The sequence below is a fragment of the Dryas octopetala genome, chromosome 1, assembly GCF_963921425.1.
Source record: "Dryas octopetala chromosome 1, drDryOcto1.1, whole genome shotgun sequence".
Taxonomy (NCBI): domain Eukaryota; kingdom Viridiplantae; phylum Streptophyta; class Magnoliopsida; order Rosales; family Rosaceae; genus Dryas; species Dryas octopetala.
Genome location: NC_141366.1, coordinates 22,722,540 through 22,739,204, shown reverse-complemented (window position 1 = coordinate 22,739,204; position 16,665 = coordinate 22,722,540). Strand labels below are relative to the sequence as shown.

General features: G+C 37.7%; 2 protein-coding genes across 2 annotated transcripts; both read left to right on the top strand.

Annotated features, from left to right (window-relative positions):
• The first annotated feature begins 128 nt into the window (after positions 1-128).
• RHF2A (RING-H2 group F2A) lies at positions 129-7,298 on the top strand. Its single transcript, XM_086248299.1, has 9 exons — positions 129-289; positions 828-968; positions 1,054-1,100; positions 2,791-2,853; positions 2,944-3,052; positions 3,159-3,547; positions 3,660-3,767; positions 3,913-4,268; positions 6,961-7,298. Exons 1-8 carry the CDS (start codon positions 284-286, stop codon positions 4,220-4,222), a joined length of 1,173 nt encoding a protein of 390 aa, XP_086104425.1. The 5' UTR covers positions 129-283; the 3' UTR covers positions 4,223-4,268; positions 6,961-7,298.
• Positions 7,299-9,914: 2,616 nt separating this feature from the next.
• On the top strand, positions 9,915-14,018 carry LOC147299202 (fasciclin-like arabinogalactan protein 17). The gene is made up of 3 exons (XM_086245618.1): positions 9,915-11,490; positions 13,064-13,191; positions 13,599-14,018. The coding sequence occupies exons 1-2, from the start codon at positions 10,176-10,178 to the stop codon at positions 13,135-13,137; spliced, it is 1,389 nt and encodes a 462-aa protein (XP_086101744.1). The 5' UTR covers positions 9,915-10,175; the 3' UTR covers positions 13,138-13,191; positions 13,599-14,018.
• The last annotated feature ends 2,647 nt before the right edge of the window (positions 14,019-16,665 follow it).

The following is a 16,665-nucleotide window of genomic DNA, read 5'->3' as shown; positions in this document are numbered from 1 at the left end:
GTGTGGTGACGCATAGACCATAGACCAAAGGAGAGCTAAGCTTCGCTACTCCGCGCCTCTAAAGTCTTCGCTCATAATTCATAAAGTAAACAAATAACAAAACAAAAGCACACCAAAAGAGAAACAAAATAGCAGACCAAACTCACCCCTCTCTCTCTCTCTCTCTCTCTCTCTCTCTCTCTAGGGTTTTCGCTGTGTTTATAATCTTTCCCCAATTTCTCCATCAGCCCAAATTCAATCGGAGATCGGTCCTTTTAAGCCGTAATTCAAGTCACAAATTTTCATGGAGGTAATATCTCTACATTTTTTTTATCATTTTTGTGATTCTACTGTTTGGTTGCTCAGAAAATACTTTTCAAATGGTAAGAAAATATGGGAATCTCATGTATTGTTTTTCCGAATTGCCCCTAATTGGTTTAGTTTTGTTTTACTTCTTAGTTCTTACAGCTAGTATAATTCAGTCTTGAATTTACTGATTGTTAATTATTACACTTTTCTAGTGTAAATGGATTTTTGTTTTTTACTTTTCAGTTGGACTTGAATTTCTTAATCTGTATTCTGAGGGAGGTGTTTTATTTATTATATATTTGAAACTTTGAGAACAGTATATAAATTTGGTTTTTATTAACTGGGTACTGTTTATTTTGGTGCCTCCAATGATAGAGTAAACTAATCCAGTACTTTTATTTGATTATGTATCCTACTCATGGGTTTTTGACATATTAATACTTCACCTTCTTTCTTTATGCATCTTTTTTCTCTAAGAAACAACAAGTTTGTGAATTTGTAAATGTTATATCTACTAATCGAACAGGATTGCTTTACAGGTTCCCGGAATGGAAGTGACCAACAGGTCTGAGGCCCACTTGACGTCCGCAGCAGCTTTTGTGGAGGGTGGAATCCAGGAAGCCTGTGATGATGCTTGCAGTATATGCCTTGAGGCCTTCTGTGACAGTGATCCTTCTACGGTATATAAATATATGGGAACTTGGGAAGTTTATGTTATTTCTTATATGGTTTCCCTTCTAACCGATTCAATTTTCCTATCTGCAGTTGACCGGCTGCAAGCATGAATTTCATCTTCAATGCATTCTTGAGTGGTATTCTTATATTCATTTTTGAGTACTTTAATTTAATCATCCTTTGCATTGTTTTGTTATTATTGATATGATTGATAGTTAGATCATCTTGGTCTGAGATGGAAGTGTCAGTGTCTGTTCATATATATAAAATGATTAGAAAATATAGCAGGGGATTATAAACTAGCCAAATAATTGGACTGTGTAAATAGGTCAACTGATGGAAATGAAGATTAGATCTAGGAATTTGCGTTATAAAGTTGTAAGCTGTTAGGCCAACCTCACGCTGTTACAAATGGTAGTGTTATACTTGGCATAACTATTTCATGTTAGGAAACTGCAATATTCAAAAGATTGATCAGTCAATGTTAGTTGTTAAAGCCTGCAAAGATACTTCGTACTTTTAGGCCTTTTTGTATTTTGGAAAATGTTGTTAAACAGTGCTGGACTTATTGCTAAATAGGTTTGTTCCCATTTATGAGTAGGTTGATTAATGTTTTTGTTAACATAGTGAGATTCTTAGTTTCAAAAGTGTTTTATGTTAATCAGTGCTTTCAAAGTTGATGTTGAGGTGCACCTCAAGGTGTGAGTCGAGGCTAAGCGGGAGAAAAATGCCTCAGGCCCTGATGTGTTTGAAAAAACGCCGGAAAGGCATAAGCCTTTGCTATGAAGTGTATGCCTCACAACCTAAAGACGCGCTATTTGCGCCATTGCGTAAGAGGCATATATCTCTTGAAACTTTTTTTTTTTTTTCCTCAAACTTACCCAGCCCAACGACGTCATTTGGTTAAACAGATTAAAAAATTGGAATCCCCCCTTTTTTGCCCAGTTCATCTTGCTTGTGCGAGTGTTGTTGGCAGCTCCTCTTGCACTAGTGTAGTCAGCAGTTCTAAGGTGTTCTGCAGCTTGTGTTAGTTTTGTCAGCAACCCAGTTGACATTAACTTGAAACATATATTGCTAAGATGTAGTTATACCTTGAAGATTTTACACTGAAGCAGTCTAAATGAAACATATTCATTATGATAGGCAGGCTGCTTATGTTAAAGATATGTAATTCATATGCCAGTTAGTGTTCAAACTTTCACTTTTGGACAGCCCAGTTCATGTCGTATGTAACGTGTATGCTAAAGATGGAGGTATAATTTGAGTCAAGAGGGTTAAAACATGTATCCTAGCTTCTATCATGTTTATGTTTGCAATAAGAGTTTTATTTTTTTTGTTTGGCTATTTGCCGTAAATGAGATTTCTTCTATTTCTTGAAGTTTGTCACCTTTTCGACATGATTCATAAACTTTCAGGTTGCCCGTGAACAAATGAACCTTTCTTTCTATTATTTTGATCATCAAAGTAGATATGATGAAGCAATTTTTGCTTATCAAATTAAATTAAAGGCATTTTTTATCCTTTGATCTTTGGTCTAAGTTTATAGTAACGTCAGATATTTAGTAACCTGTTCTTAGCCTCTTTTGCATGTCCAAAGCTTGTTTTCTGTACAGATCCTCTTAATTAAGATTTCTCTAGGAATCGTTTATTCCATTTGCAATTACCTTAGCAGTTGAAATAGAATCTAATAAAGTTTTCATGACAGAATATCAGTTTATATTGAACCTCAAAAAAATTAAACAAAAAACAAAAAAAGAGACAAGAGTTTATATTGAATATTAAAAATTCTTAATAATATTACTCAAGTATTTGGTTTTAATCCTGTAGGTGTCAGAGAAGCTCCCAGTGCCCTATGTGCTGGCAATCCATCAGCTTGAAGGATCCCACCAGGTTTGTAGTTTGTTTCCTAGTCATTGATATTCTTTTGATTCATACTCCTAATACACAATGATAAGGGATTCATTTTGTTTGCATTTACAGCCAGGAACTGCTTGAGGGAGTGGAACGGGAGAGAAGTTTTAGGTCTAATCCACAACGGAATACGACAATATTCCATCATCCAACTCTTGGAGATTTTGAGTTGCAGCATGTATGTATTCTGCCATTGTTATTTCTCTTGCTAATAAGTCAAATCTAATAAAAAACCTATTAGAGCAAGATTGCATTCAAATAAAATTTTTTGTCTTCTGATGTAGTTACCTGTGGGTGTTAATGATGCTGAGCTTGAAGAGCGTATAATCCAGCACTTAGCTGCTGCTGCTGCAATGGGTAGGGCGCGCCACATTGCCAGAAGGGAAGGCCAGAGGAATAGGTCATCAGCTCAAGGTCGCCCCCAGTTTCTGGTATTCTCTACCCATCCTAATGCACCTCCTGCTCCTGCTTCTTCCTCCCCAGATCATATGGGAGAAGGTGAACCAGCTTCTTCAATTGCAGTAACTTTCCCTTCTCCTCCTATGAATATGGGAGAAGAATCTTCTCAAGTGACTACTTCAGTACGTTCTTCCCAATCTGGTCCTGTTTCTGCCTCATCATCTGGTTCTAGTGCTCCCGCTGCCAGTCAACATGGATCTTCCATGAGCAATAGGTACTATATTCTTTAGCTTAATTCTCAGGTTATATCAGTTGTGCATAAACTCATCTTTATATAATTTTTTTCATTGTTAATTTACTACTATGTTATTACCATTTTTCTTCAGGGGGTCTCCTAGTCAGTCATCCCCAAGTACCCAAGATAGAGCAGGACCATCAGACTTACAATCATTTTCAGAATCTCTGAAGGCTCGATTTAATGCAGTATCAATGAGGTATTCATGTACTTAAAACTTTTTTTATTTATTATTCTTTTTTTCTGAGTGGGAGTGAATTTTGTTTCAAAATACCTCTTGCTTCTTAAACTTCCACATATTTATTTCTCAAACTTCCATGTATTTATTTCTCATTTTCTATTAGATACAAAGAGTCAATTTCAAAGAGCACAAAAGGTTGGAAGGAGAGATTGTTCTCTCGCAACACTTCCATGGCAGATCTTGGGTCTGACGTTAAAAGAGAAGTTAATGCGGGCTTTGCAACTGTATCACGCATGATGGAGCGTCTGGAAACGAGAGACGATAGTAGAATAAATGGTGCTTCTGTGTCAAATAGTATAGATAGTTCGGTTCCTGAATCAGACGAGCGGCGAATATCAGAAAATGGTGGTGAAAATTCTTTAAGTGACCATAATAAGCCAGCTACTTGTGCTGCAGGTTCTAGCTCAAATTAGGCTTTATCCAGCAATTGCATCAACTCAAAACATTTCCTTTTATAAGGTAAGTTATGAATTGAATTCTTTCTGCATTGAAGATCTCCATATGTGAATTCTATATGTTCCTTGTCTCTCAGTCACTAGAATAGTTTCCTGTTTCTGTTTATAATTTTTCCTGTATATTTTTTGTATTTGTGATCTTTTTATATTGTGTTTTGTTTTTGCTTTTAGGTCTCTATGTTTCCGACATGGTGCCTTTGTCTTGGTGCTTATCTCGATGAAATGTATTTAGTGCTTATCTTGATGAAATGTATTGGTATCTGTGTAGTTTGTTGGCTTTGTATGGTTCTTCTCTATATGCATGGATTTCATGGGATACGAAATTTTGTGCTTGAAGCCAAAGCTTATTTCTCATCTAACGTGCATTTTGTATGTGCCTTTGGATCTGGACTATTTTCCTGGTGGAAGCTGTGCCAATGATGTAAAATTCTTAAGATGAAACCAATAGAACATGATTAAATGGTGTTCCTGCAAATAGGAACATTTGCTCTCCCAGTTCTCTGGTGGAACAAATTTGCTTCACCAAAAGCTCTTTTACCTGACTGCGGAACCTAGAAGTTTGCTTCTCAGTCTGAGGACTTCCATATTTCTTTATTTTATGCAATTTAGAGGTCAATTATGGAAGGCAACTTGGTAATCTTCAGGCAGCTAAAGGTGTCAGCCTGTGTACAATGCATTAGGAGAGAATGAAATGTCTAACCTAGGGTCTTTATTTTTTAAGCTGACATTTATAAGTCAATTTTCTCCCATGCTCTGTGTCTGTGTGACTGAGCATGTGTGTTGGAAATTGCCTCTTTAGGTTAGATATCCTACCTTGTTATAGTACCTAAGAATTAGGTTTTTTTCAGCTACTATTGTCTGGAAGGGTTGAGAAAAACCAGTTTAAGATATATTAAGGTTCCAAGTACGGAGAGGCTAAAACATACTTTCAGGTTTTGGCAAAGTTCATGAGGGAAGACTCTGGAAGGATTGTTTAGAGGAGACCATGAATCATCTATTAGGCTGCTGCGAGACCATTTTTGTTTTTGTTTTTATTTTTCCTGCGTTTTTACCCCATTGGCTGTGGCTTGGGGTCTTCTAGAGCTGGGGTATTAATAAGTTGGTGGTCCAGTTTGGTATTAAGTTAGCAGAGTTGGAGAGCTTTTTAATGTTTATGGTGGAGTGTGATACTAAATCTTAAATAGCACCTGAAATGGACTGTCATCTGAAGAGGCTTTTTGCACTCCAAATACACATAAGCTAGCAGATATGTTTTTTTCCTTTTGTTTTCATCATCTTTGTTTAATGCATGTTTTTCTCTCTTAAGTTGGACTAGGAGCGAAATTGAGGATGAGTTCTACTTGTTGCATCAGTTGTACTACCCGTCTGTGTCCATGTTGGTAAACATCTGGTGTTCATGAATGTGCTACACTTTAGCATATGGTGTGGATGTTCTCTAAATTTTGATAACATTGTCACGTGTTTGGTGCAATGTTTTCTACTTTTCTGTATCCAGCCGGAATCATCATTTTTATCTTCTGGATGATCTTTGGTGTGTAGGTGGTTTTGAGACAATGTCTTTATTTTCTATGTGAAATTTTCAGTGAGCTTAGAACTGTTGAGAAATAATGCATAAAACGAGTTGCATTGATCTGTGAGCTAGCAGCTTGGTCCGGTCACGTAATTAGTCTAACAATGAAGGCATGTGGACCTGTCTTTGTTTAAAACTAGTATCTTACTGAGTGCTGATTACATGGACTTGAGTTCATAATACTTATAGTGGACTCTTGACACGGCCAGTTATCAGTTACCTCAAGTCATATCCTTACCATCTATGTGTGTTCATAATTCTCTTTCATCAAAATGTATACTGTTAATTTCGGACTTCAGCAAGACTCCCGGTGTGTGTCAGTCTAGCTACAGCTCTTTGGTCTCATAGTTCCACAAGAGGAAAATGCCAAAACCCACCACCACCCAAATCTTCAACACACCTTTCAGTCTTTAACCCAAATTCCCTCTTCTCAAGAAAGCACAAAATTTCTCTCTCCTTCTCCAGGGATTCAAAATTGTTAAAGTTGGTGCATCTTTTGAGTTCTAGTCACCCTTAATATGTAGGACATGTATGAGTTGATTTTTTACCTTATATAACCTATTATGAATGGACTTTGGTACAATCAAATACACCAAATACCAAGTCATCGAATGCACCAGATACCAAGTCAACTCTTCCTGAGTATTCCAAACCCAAGTCTCACCTCCATTTCCATGGGCGGGTGTTATTTGACCCAAGTTTCGAGGTCTCTAGGGAAAGGTTCTCAAGGGCAGAAATAACTTCTTGACTGATTTGAGTCCTGAAAAATGGTAAAGATTGAACCCAAGCACCTCTTATTGTGGAAGCTCAGTCCTTTGGTTGGAGGGTGTGTTCAGAATACTATTATATCTGAGGGAATTATTATAATGCAACCCATTATTAATACACGGCTCTTGCGATATCATAATTGAACTTGTTTTTGAGATCTTCTGTTTTTTATGGAGGTAGATTTTATCAATGGAGAATTTCATAATATTTTTTAATGGCTTTTACTATATGCGTTGAGTTCATTGATCTTAAAATTTGTTTGTTTATTATTTTATATATAGTTTCATATGTTATCTTCTAGATACATTTGCTGAGGATATCTGTGACCTCATTGAAAGTTACGCTCATTTAATGGTAGGTGGAATCTCCCTTTTCCAGTTACCAGATGCGGTGGATGTGATGCTACGCCATCCTCTTCCGGTGGATAGTCCTTTTACATTTGGAAAGAGCATTGCTGATTATGATCTGATTCAGAATAATGAAACTAGAGAGAATGCTCTACTATTTAAACCTGGATACTATTATATGCTTGTAAATTGGTTTATATTAAAACTTATTTTTTAATATATTTCAGTGGTACATGCTAAGGTGGACTAGTTTTAAAGATGTTTTGGGACTGTCTTTGAATCGATTATACATACATGTAGACAAATTCCTTTATGTTGACATGTTATGAGAAATGTAACTTTCCTGTAATGTTCTTGTGAAAACTGCTTCCATATCTTGCAATCTTTGGGTGTGGTGGCATCTATATGTGGTCTTAGGGTGACAGTTTCACGTAGCCTATATTTATGAGCTTGTTCGTAAATCTAAAGGGAAGAAAACAGTAGAATCCTTAATGCTTTTGAACCAATTAAGTGCACTAGACTGGCAGACTAGAACCCCAAACATTTTTTAACTGTGATCCTATCAGTTTGGGTCAGAATATCCTGGTTTATAAATTACTCAATTTGACACCATGTTCGATGGTTTATATGGTGTTGATGAACTGTGAATCGGTACTTCTTTGGCAATGTGATTGGGTAGGGTTTATAATGGTTTCGATGCACTGCAAATCAGTAGTTGTTTGGCAATGTGATTGAGTAGGGTGCGACATTATAAGGCTTCACACAAAATCTAGCTTTTTTGTCAAATGATTGTTAAAGCCAAGCAAGGAATACGTTCCATGGCTTAATGTTCTTCTTTTACCTTTCAGAACAAGGGACTTGAGCTTATTTGAGATCTTACGGTGGAGGTAGTCTTTAGATCACTGCAACCACCCGTGCTCAAAGGGACTGACATATAACGTAAATTCCAATCAAATCAATGTGAATAGTATAAATGAGGTAAATCATGAGAGCAGGTTAACTACTTTTTATTACTAAAAATCACATTATCCCAACTTTAAGGATAAACTAAAATATAAGGGGGTCAAAGACCTACAATATGAGAGGGAAGAGATTGGAGTTTAGGGACATGACATTCAAATAATGTATCATGACATATGTTATTATACATGTCAATATTTTATTTGTTATGAAATAAATAATTTTTATGATGCGCCATGTGTGAATCCATAATATGAGAGCAAATTTGCTCACCGCATAATTTTTAGGTGGTGAGCACCACCACTACATTATATGAATGCCATCTGTCATGTATAGTAATCATAGTTAACTACAGTTAACTTTTTAGAATTAATATATTAAAATATTATTATTATGAGAGAGAAAATATATTTAAGAATGAAAAATAAAAATAATATAGGAAAAGTGGAAAACCATCAACTCCAACAACTACAGAACCCCAAGCTGGCCCCGGCCATCTTTCTGGCGTCCCTCCAATGCCGGCGACACCTCTACCAGCTCCGGCGGTCACCACTCCCCTTTTCTCTCTTTCTATGTAATTTCTTTTTCTATCTCATACCCATCTCTTTCGTCCCTCAGGACCCTCACCACTTCATCTTCTCTGTCCTCTCTCGCCCAAATAGACAGAGAAGGTGCACCATGGCAGCCACACTCAGCTTCCTGACACTCCCCATTTTCCCCCACAAACCCAACTCATCAAGCCTCTCAAAATCCCAAATCTCCTCAATCCAATGAAAGCCAAATATTGCCAAGGACCCGAATGACCCCCAAAGACTCTTCACATACGCCATCCACAACCTAAAGAAAACTTCTGCATATCAATGTCAATATTTGGATTTGATTTATTTTCAATTTTTTGGGTGGAGTACAGGATGCGGTTGCTACTAGTGGGGAGTGGGAGTTTGGAATTTTGAAGGGACTGATACACCCAATTGTAATGGAATGTTCTGGGCAGGGTATTTGGGTTGGCAATGGCGGGGTTCAGGACAATCCAGAATGACAAAGAGGGGAGAGAGAGAGAGAGAGAGAGAGAGAGAGAGAGAGAGAGATGTGTGAGGGAGAAAAAGAAATTATAGATAAAGAGAGAGGACAAGAGTGGTGGGGAGGCGTCGCTGGCGTTGGATGGAAGGGGCGCTGGAAAGATGGTCGGGGCGAGGGGGAGGAGTTTTGCAGATCCAATGAAAGTTGATGGTTTTCCTATTTTATTTTTATTTTTTTATTCTTAAATCAATTTTTTTTTTTCATAATAATATTATTTTAATATATTAATTCTAAAAGGTTAATCATAGTTAACTATTAGTACTGACAATGCCACTAATATAATGTAGTGGTAATGCTCACCACCTAGTTTAGGTGGTGAGCATATTTACCCTCTCGATAATATACTAGATATTATTTAAGATTCAAATTTTGAATACAAATTTAGAATCTTGAACACTCTTCTTTGGTCTTTAGTGAAGCAATTATTTGAAAAACCAGCCCTAACATTGAGAAGAAGTTTCACGAATTTATAATGCAAGTAAAATTTCACCAAAGAAGAAAGTTTTTATCAAAAATAGCAAATAATTCACCCTCTTTTCAAAAATAGCAATTTTTATAAATCTTTTCACTTATGAAAGGACCAGAAAAGCCTCTGAAATTAAACTATAGAAACTCCCTTTGCAGTTTTCTTCTTGTTGAGATAAAATAGGGTGAAAGTAAAACAAACCGGGAAGAATAGAGTCAAAACAAGCCAACGGTGTAAGTTAAAAAGATTGAGAAAGAAGGACTTGAACCTAAAACAAAAGGCTTTGGAGTTTTGACTGCTGTGCGGTTGCCAGTTGGCTTCTGGGTCCCACCTCACCCTTCAGGTTGTCGGAACCTTCCTTTTACTCTTTTTTTTTTTTTTTTGGGGTCAAATCCTTCCTTTTACTCCAAAACACCGAATACCACATTCGCCACGTGTTGCAATTCTCATCCCTGACCGCGGAACCGACAGTCCCTTTTAACCAAGCTCAGTTAATCTCCACTCTGAAATCCGCCACTCCCATTACTTAACAGTTAACACTAACTCAATCAATCAATAAAACCAAAACAACATAAAAGCCATAAAACAAACTAAACTAAACTAAACTATGCTCTCTCTCACAGTCTCACACACAAACAGACACCACAACCTGCTCACCTTTCCCTTCCTCCTTCTCTCTCTCTGTCTGAAACTCTGAATCCACCGCATTGTACGGACGCCATGGCTTTCCGCATCCCTGGCGCATCGGGACTCCATTTCGTTCTCTCGGTGCTCCTCTTCGCCGGAATATGCCAAGCATTGCCGGAATATTCCAAGCCTAACTCCACATCCACTACGGTGACTCAGATCAACTCCAACTCCGTCCTCGTGGCTCTTCTGGACTCGCATTACACGGAGCTAGCAGAGCTAGTGGAGAAGGCCATGCTCCTACAGACCCTTGAAGACGCCGTGGGCCGCCACAACGTCACCATCTTCGCCCCCCGAAACGACGCCGTTGACCGCGACCTCGACCCGGACTTCAAGCGTTTCTTGCTCGAACCGGGCAACCTCAAATCGCTCCAGAAACTCCTGCTCTTCCACGTCATCAAAACTCGAATCGGATCCCACGAATGGCCCACCCACACTTCCTCGACCCGACACCAGACTCTTTCAGACGACCACCTCCACTTGAGCCGCCTCCAGTCAGGCGAAAAAGCCGTAGATCTTGCTCGGGTCGTCCACCCCGACTCAGTGACCCGACCCGACGGAGTCATCCACGCCATCGAGCGGCTTCTCATCCCGCGCTCCGTCGTAGACGACTTCAACCGACGCCGCAGTCTCCGCTCCATCACGGCGGTCAAACCCGAGGGAGCGCCCGAGGTCGACCCGAGAACTCACCGCTTAAAGAAACCCGCCCCGCCAACCAAACCCGGATCCCCGCCGGCCTTGCCCGTGTACGACGCGCTGGCTCCCGGACCCTCTTTGGCTCCGGCTCCCGCTCCGGGTCCCGGCGGGCCCCACCACCACTTCAACGGGCACGCCCAAGTGAAGGACTTCATCCAGACGCTACTGCACTACGGTGGCTACAACGAGATGGCGGACATTTTGGTAAATTTGACCTCTTTGGCCACCGAAATGGGTCGGCTTGTCTCGGAGGGTTATGTGCTCACCGTTTTGGCGCCAAACGACGAGGCCATGGCGAAGCTGACGACGGACCAGCTCAGCGAGCCCGGCGCGCCGGAGCAGATCATGTACTACCATTTGATACCGGAGTATCAGACCGAAGAGAGCATGTACAATGCGGTCAGGAGGTTCGGGAAGGTTCGGTACGATACCCTTCACTTGCCGCACAAGGTTGTGGCTCAGGAGGCTGATGGGTCGGTTAAGTTCGGGGATGGGGACGGGTCGGCCTATTTGTTCGACCCGGATATTTATACGGATGGCCGGATCTCGGTTCAGGGAATTGATGGGGTTTTGTTCCCGACCGAGGAGGTGGAGTCCAAACCCGTGACCAAAACGGTTCGACCCGCTAAGGTTGTGGCCAAGCCCAGGAGAGGTATGTTTTTTCTTTTTTTGTTTGTTGGGAATTTTTCATTGGTAGGGAATTGTGATGTAAAAGTTACTCTTTGGTGTTGCTTCAAAGTGTGGACTAAGTGGCTAAAAGTAAAATGGTGAAATTGACTTTTGGTATGTGTGTGTGGTAGTCTGGTAGATGATTGCTTTCAAGGGAGGAAAGGAGAGTGAAGAGTGAAGAGGTGTGTGGAATAATATGTTGAAAAAAGGTAGTTTCTCCAAGGAGGGTTGGAATCTGAGATTGAAAATTTTGTTAACATTTAACTTTGAAAAGGTTGGGCTACTCAACTTGATGTGAAGCACAAGGAGGGTAGGTTAAAGGAACATCTATGGTCATTGTAGACTTCCATAACTTTTTCTTAAAGAATTTCTTAGAATACAAGTAAATAGACCCAACTATTCAGCTCAATTTGGGTATGGATGAAAATTAATCCCTAAAATAAACTGTAGTTAGTAGTATTTCTAACCAGATATAAGATTGTTTTGGCCAGTTGTTTGGGTGTTGTGTGTGTGTGTGTGTGTTGCACATATTGGACACATTTGGAAGCCACTCTAGCTAGAAAAGAGTTGTATTTAAGTTCTCAAGTTGGTTCCCTCTATATTTTCTTTGTTTTCACATATTGTATAAACTAAAGTTACCCATTAACGCAGAAAGGGGCAATTTAGGAAATTACAATTGGTGGATGGTTTCAGAATTTCTCTAATTGTGTGTTGGTGACTGGGACCTTATAGCAAAACTGAACAAAAACCAGCTGTTAGTGATAGAGAGACTTTTGTCTTTTACTACATCTATTGATTCTCTCTTTTCATTTGACCAACCAGTGTATAGCATGATGTTGTGCTTATGAATTGCCCAACAAAATCCACCAATAATAATTAGAAGACTGTACCTTACATTTTCTGTTAGTTCTATTTTTACCAATACACTGTAGCTTTTAGTCCACTCAGAATTTTTTCTGTTTCCAAATAATATTTTTTTCCTTTTACAAAACTAGAAGCATCATACACATGCCATGCATGTGTGATGCTGTGCATATGTGATGGAAAGCTATAGGTCATACGCATGCATAGTGAGGAGAAGTTATAGTAGGAGAGAGAAAGTCAGTGGATTAAAAGTGAAGCAATATTAATTAGCTTAACAACCTTAATTTTTAAATTAATTATTAAAATTGTTTAGTAAGGGCAAAATTGATATTTTCCTTACTGTGGTTGACAAAGGGCCTTCTGTTAATAATACTAGAGATATATTATCTTTAATTCCTGTTAGTGTGTGATCACATGATAAAAATAATTATGGAATAATTATTGACAATGATTTTAGAAAGTATAAGCAAGGAAAGGTTGTCTATTCAAGCAAATAGCTTGCGGCACAACCAGTAATAAAAAGACAATATTACTTGAGTTACAGCCTTTTCTCTTAATTTCTTTATCACTTTTCTGTTCCCTAAATTATCTTGTAGAAAATGTGATTCTTCAACTGGTTTGTGGTTAAGTAATTTTTTTAATTACATTTATCTCAGATTAAGCTAAATCACTTAAATCTGTGAAAATGGCAGGAAAATTACTGGAAGTGGCGTGTCGGATGCTAAGCACCTTTGGACAGGATGCTCGATTCACCACTTGCCAATGAAATATGCTGCCACTGTTCTCTCGTTGATGAGCTTGACCAAAACAACAGATGAAGGTTATAATCTCTCCTTTGATATTCCCACTTCATCAATGACTATAGCACTAAACAAAATGTTTATGATCTCTTCAGCTCGAATTAAAGATATTGATTCTTTTGTATGTTTCTTGGCCTTGTGCATGCTTTTGTCACTCATTTATAATAGAAAATTAGAAACTCTTCAGGGAGAACTGTGCAATTTGCATTTGCTTCAACATTTTTGAACTGTATTATTTTAAGGTAAATTGTTCATTTCCTTCTAATTTTACCATATGTATGTGGCCTAGTCGTCAGGCAATATCTGCCAATAGCAGTTATTTGGTTGCTTCTTAAACTTGTTTAAGTCAATACATTTCACATCAATCTTTTTATTGACTAATGGAAGTTCTACAAATCAATGAAAAAGTTGCATTTCATTTATGCAGAGACAGTCCTTGAGATTGATAAAATTGCAAAGGATGTAAAAAGGCATGGAAAGGAAAGGCAGCTTACTCGAATGGAGACTAGTGATGAACTTGGTTTTTTTTTTTTTTAATGGGTTTTTTTCTTTGCTCAATTCTCTCTATTTTTTTGTTCTATTTTTCTCTCTTTGGCCTTTTTGTGGTTTTGGGTCTGGGGTAGAGAAGTTACTCTAGAGTTAAATATACAATTAAGTACATAAATCATAAATGTATTCTTATAACCTTTATTTTTTCAATTTTTTAGGTGGTTTGTTGGTAGTGGGATTTAAGCTGTGTGTAATCAGGGTGGCTGGGGCAGTATCTTGCACGTTTTCATCTGCCCATTGAAATAAAAATCTTAACAGGAAATTATGTGAAATGAAATAAAATGATTCTTTTCTGTAATATTCTTTTTGATCTGGGTTAGCTTTTTTTCTGTAATATTGAATCTATGCAAAAAACTTATTCAAGTTAGTTTTTTTTATCTTGTTATAATTATTTTTTCCTTATTGTTCCAAAATTATTTTTGATGTTTTGTAATCACTCGGTTCATCTTCATGAACCAGTTTGAGTTTGACCAGTCCTTTAGTTGAGTTTTTGTTTGGCTCTCTGGGCAGCAGACCTGAATTGCACCCGACAGCGATTAGAAAATTTATAATTTGGCATCACCTAACTTGTCTTTGTACCTCCAATTTTTTTCATCCTAAGAATCTACCCACTAAATTCAAAATTAAACCCTAATTTAATTAAAACATATAAACATTAGTGTTTCCCATAGTTGTGTTTTGATAATTGGTTTTTGTTTTTGATAAATGGCAATAAGCCACTTTATTCAATAAAATTTAATTAAGCAAATACCTGCCCACTTTATTCAATAGAATTTAGGCTTATTTGTCCAAATGTCTCTTGATAGTAATTTTTATTTTTATTTTGTTCCCTTAAAGTTTAATTTTCTCACTTTGTCTTCCAAACTTTACAAACCTTTTTAGTAAGTTATATTTCATCAAGTCCGTCAATGATTCCGTTAAAAAATCTGACGTGTCGCTTACGTGGTTAAGAATAAAAACCCAACAAAATAATACATTATGATAAAAAAGAGAAACAAAGAAAAAAAGACAAACTTGAAGGGTCAGAAGTGTACCTACTTGGTCTTTATATGCTTTACAAGGGCATAGATGAAGACCATAATCTTCATAGGATGATAACTGTTAGATGGAGATGATCGAAATGGGAATTAGTGTATCAATTCCCTCTACTTACTCATACCCATCAGAGTTTGACATTATAAATGAGATATGCAAATCGGTTACAAATGTTAGGATTGATCAATATAGAATGGGAAAAATCACAAACTCAAACCAACTAAGAAAACAAGGATACAACTATACAAGGATTTAACATGGTTTGGAAATGTACACACAGAGCAACGGTATATCAAATATATAATGAGTACAACGGAAAGTTGTTACCAAGTCTAAGATCAAAACTTGATGAACAAGAATAAAAAAGAGTGTACAAGAGACTATCACACCTCTTGGAGCTACAAATGCCACTTTGAAAGAACCACCAAGGAGAAAGACTCACACTTGATTTGGCTGATTGATTAGAAATGGCAGCAACACATCTCCTTAATTATATAGCCATCCGAAGAAGCCTTTACATGGTGTGAGCACCGCCAATCATCAGCAAGGCATTTGCATTGGAATATCAAACAGCAACCATCCATTTAGGCTATTACCGATCATGTAATTATTTCAGAACATTCTTCAAGTTTCATTAATCCAGCCAAGTGCTAATTAACGTCCACTTGCATCAGCCTCCAAGCTTGCTTAAGCTTTGAATTGAGATACATACACCGACTTCTCGAGTATATTAATAACTGAAAACCAATATTATCCACCAGACCTTGGTTGTTTTAAATACATGGAATCAGCCATGCACCTAGGATTCAAATAGCCCCATTAATCTTATGTGTCATCGTTCACCAAGTAATGGAGATATGGAAAATATCGCTACTTCATGGGCTGGAATTCAAACACTTCACTAGAGGTGTCAAACCGGCTGGACAAACACAAGAATAATATGGGTACAACATGATTAAAATGGACACGGCACGAGCATGACCCAAGTAAATAGGTCGAGTCAGGTCGAGGTTTTTAGTCTATCAAACATGGCACGACACGAGTATAATATAAGCCAAACACGGCATGAGCAAGAGCACAAACTGAGCCTAAATTAGACACGACTCATTTAACATTAGTTTTTTTTCACCTTTTTAAAGAACTTTTTAATAAAATAATTTGATTTTTCAAATAAAATATATTAATATTTAATTATAAGAAAGAAACAAATATTATAAAGATAAATTTTCTCACCTTTAAGAAAACAAAACGAAAAAATGGTCTATAGACTGACCCGTTTAAAGTATAGCACGAACATGATACAAGCACAAATGGATCGCGGGTCATGGATCGTGTCGAGCCTAGATTTTAGCTATCTTGACATAACACGCTTATTAAATAAATCGGACTGACACGACACAAAAGCACGAATAGACCTTTGTGTTGATTGGTGGGTTTAGGAGGAGAATTTAATCAAGCATGGAAGAAGTTTTGCCACCCACGATGCACGTTTCAATCAACCATGGAAGAAGGAGAATTCAAAATTTCAAACCAAAATAAAAAGAGAAAATAGTTATTCCATTTATATAATGAATTAATGAGGCATGGTATAAATATGTCTTTCTTTTTCTAAAAGTAAAGAATCCAGGAGATTCTACTGACGAAAATAACTCTCAAAGCTTGCATGAGAAGAAGAAGACAGTAAGACCCAAGGTTTGCATCTCATAGCGGACTCGCTTCGGTAAGTGGCCTGCCTTTCTTCTTTTTTGATTGAATCCATTTGCCTGTGAAGTCGGTCCTATGACCGAATGTATTTGATTGAATTAATTGGTAAAAGTGAGTCTTATGTTGAAAACTACTATTGTCTCGGTAGCTTCTTTCAGCTTTATCTACTGGGTTTGGCATGTCTGTTGAAGTTTCATCATTTTCTT

Excerpts from the sequence above, each read along its gene's own strand:
- RHF2A (XM_086248299.1), top strand. Across the intron at positions 969-1,053 it reads GTGACAGTGATCCTTCTACG|TTGACCGGCTGCAAGCATGA; the intron begins GTATATAAATAT and ends TCCTATCTGCAG. Across the intron at positions 3,548-3,659 it reads GGATCTTCCATGAGCAATAG|GGGGTCTCCTAGTCAGTCAT; the intron begins GTACTATATTCT and ends ATTTTTCTTCAG.
- LOC147299202 (XM_086245618.1), top strand. The coding sequence starts at position 10,176 with ATGGCTTTCCGCATCCCTGGCGCATCGGGACTCCATTTCGTTCTCTCG. Across the intron at positions 11,491-13,063 it reads TGTGGCCAAGCCCAGGAGAG|GAAAATTACTGGAAGTGGCG; the intron begins GTATGTTTTTTC and ends TGAAAATGGCAG.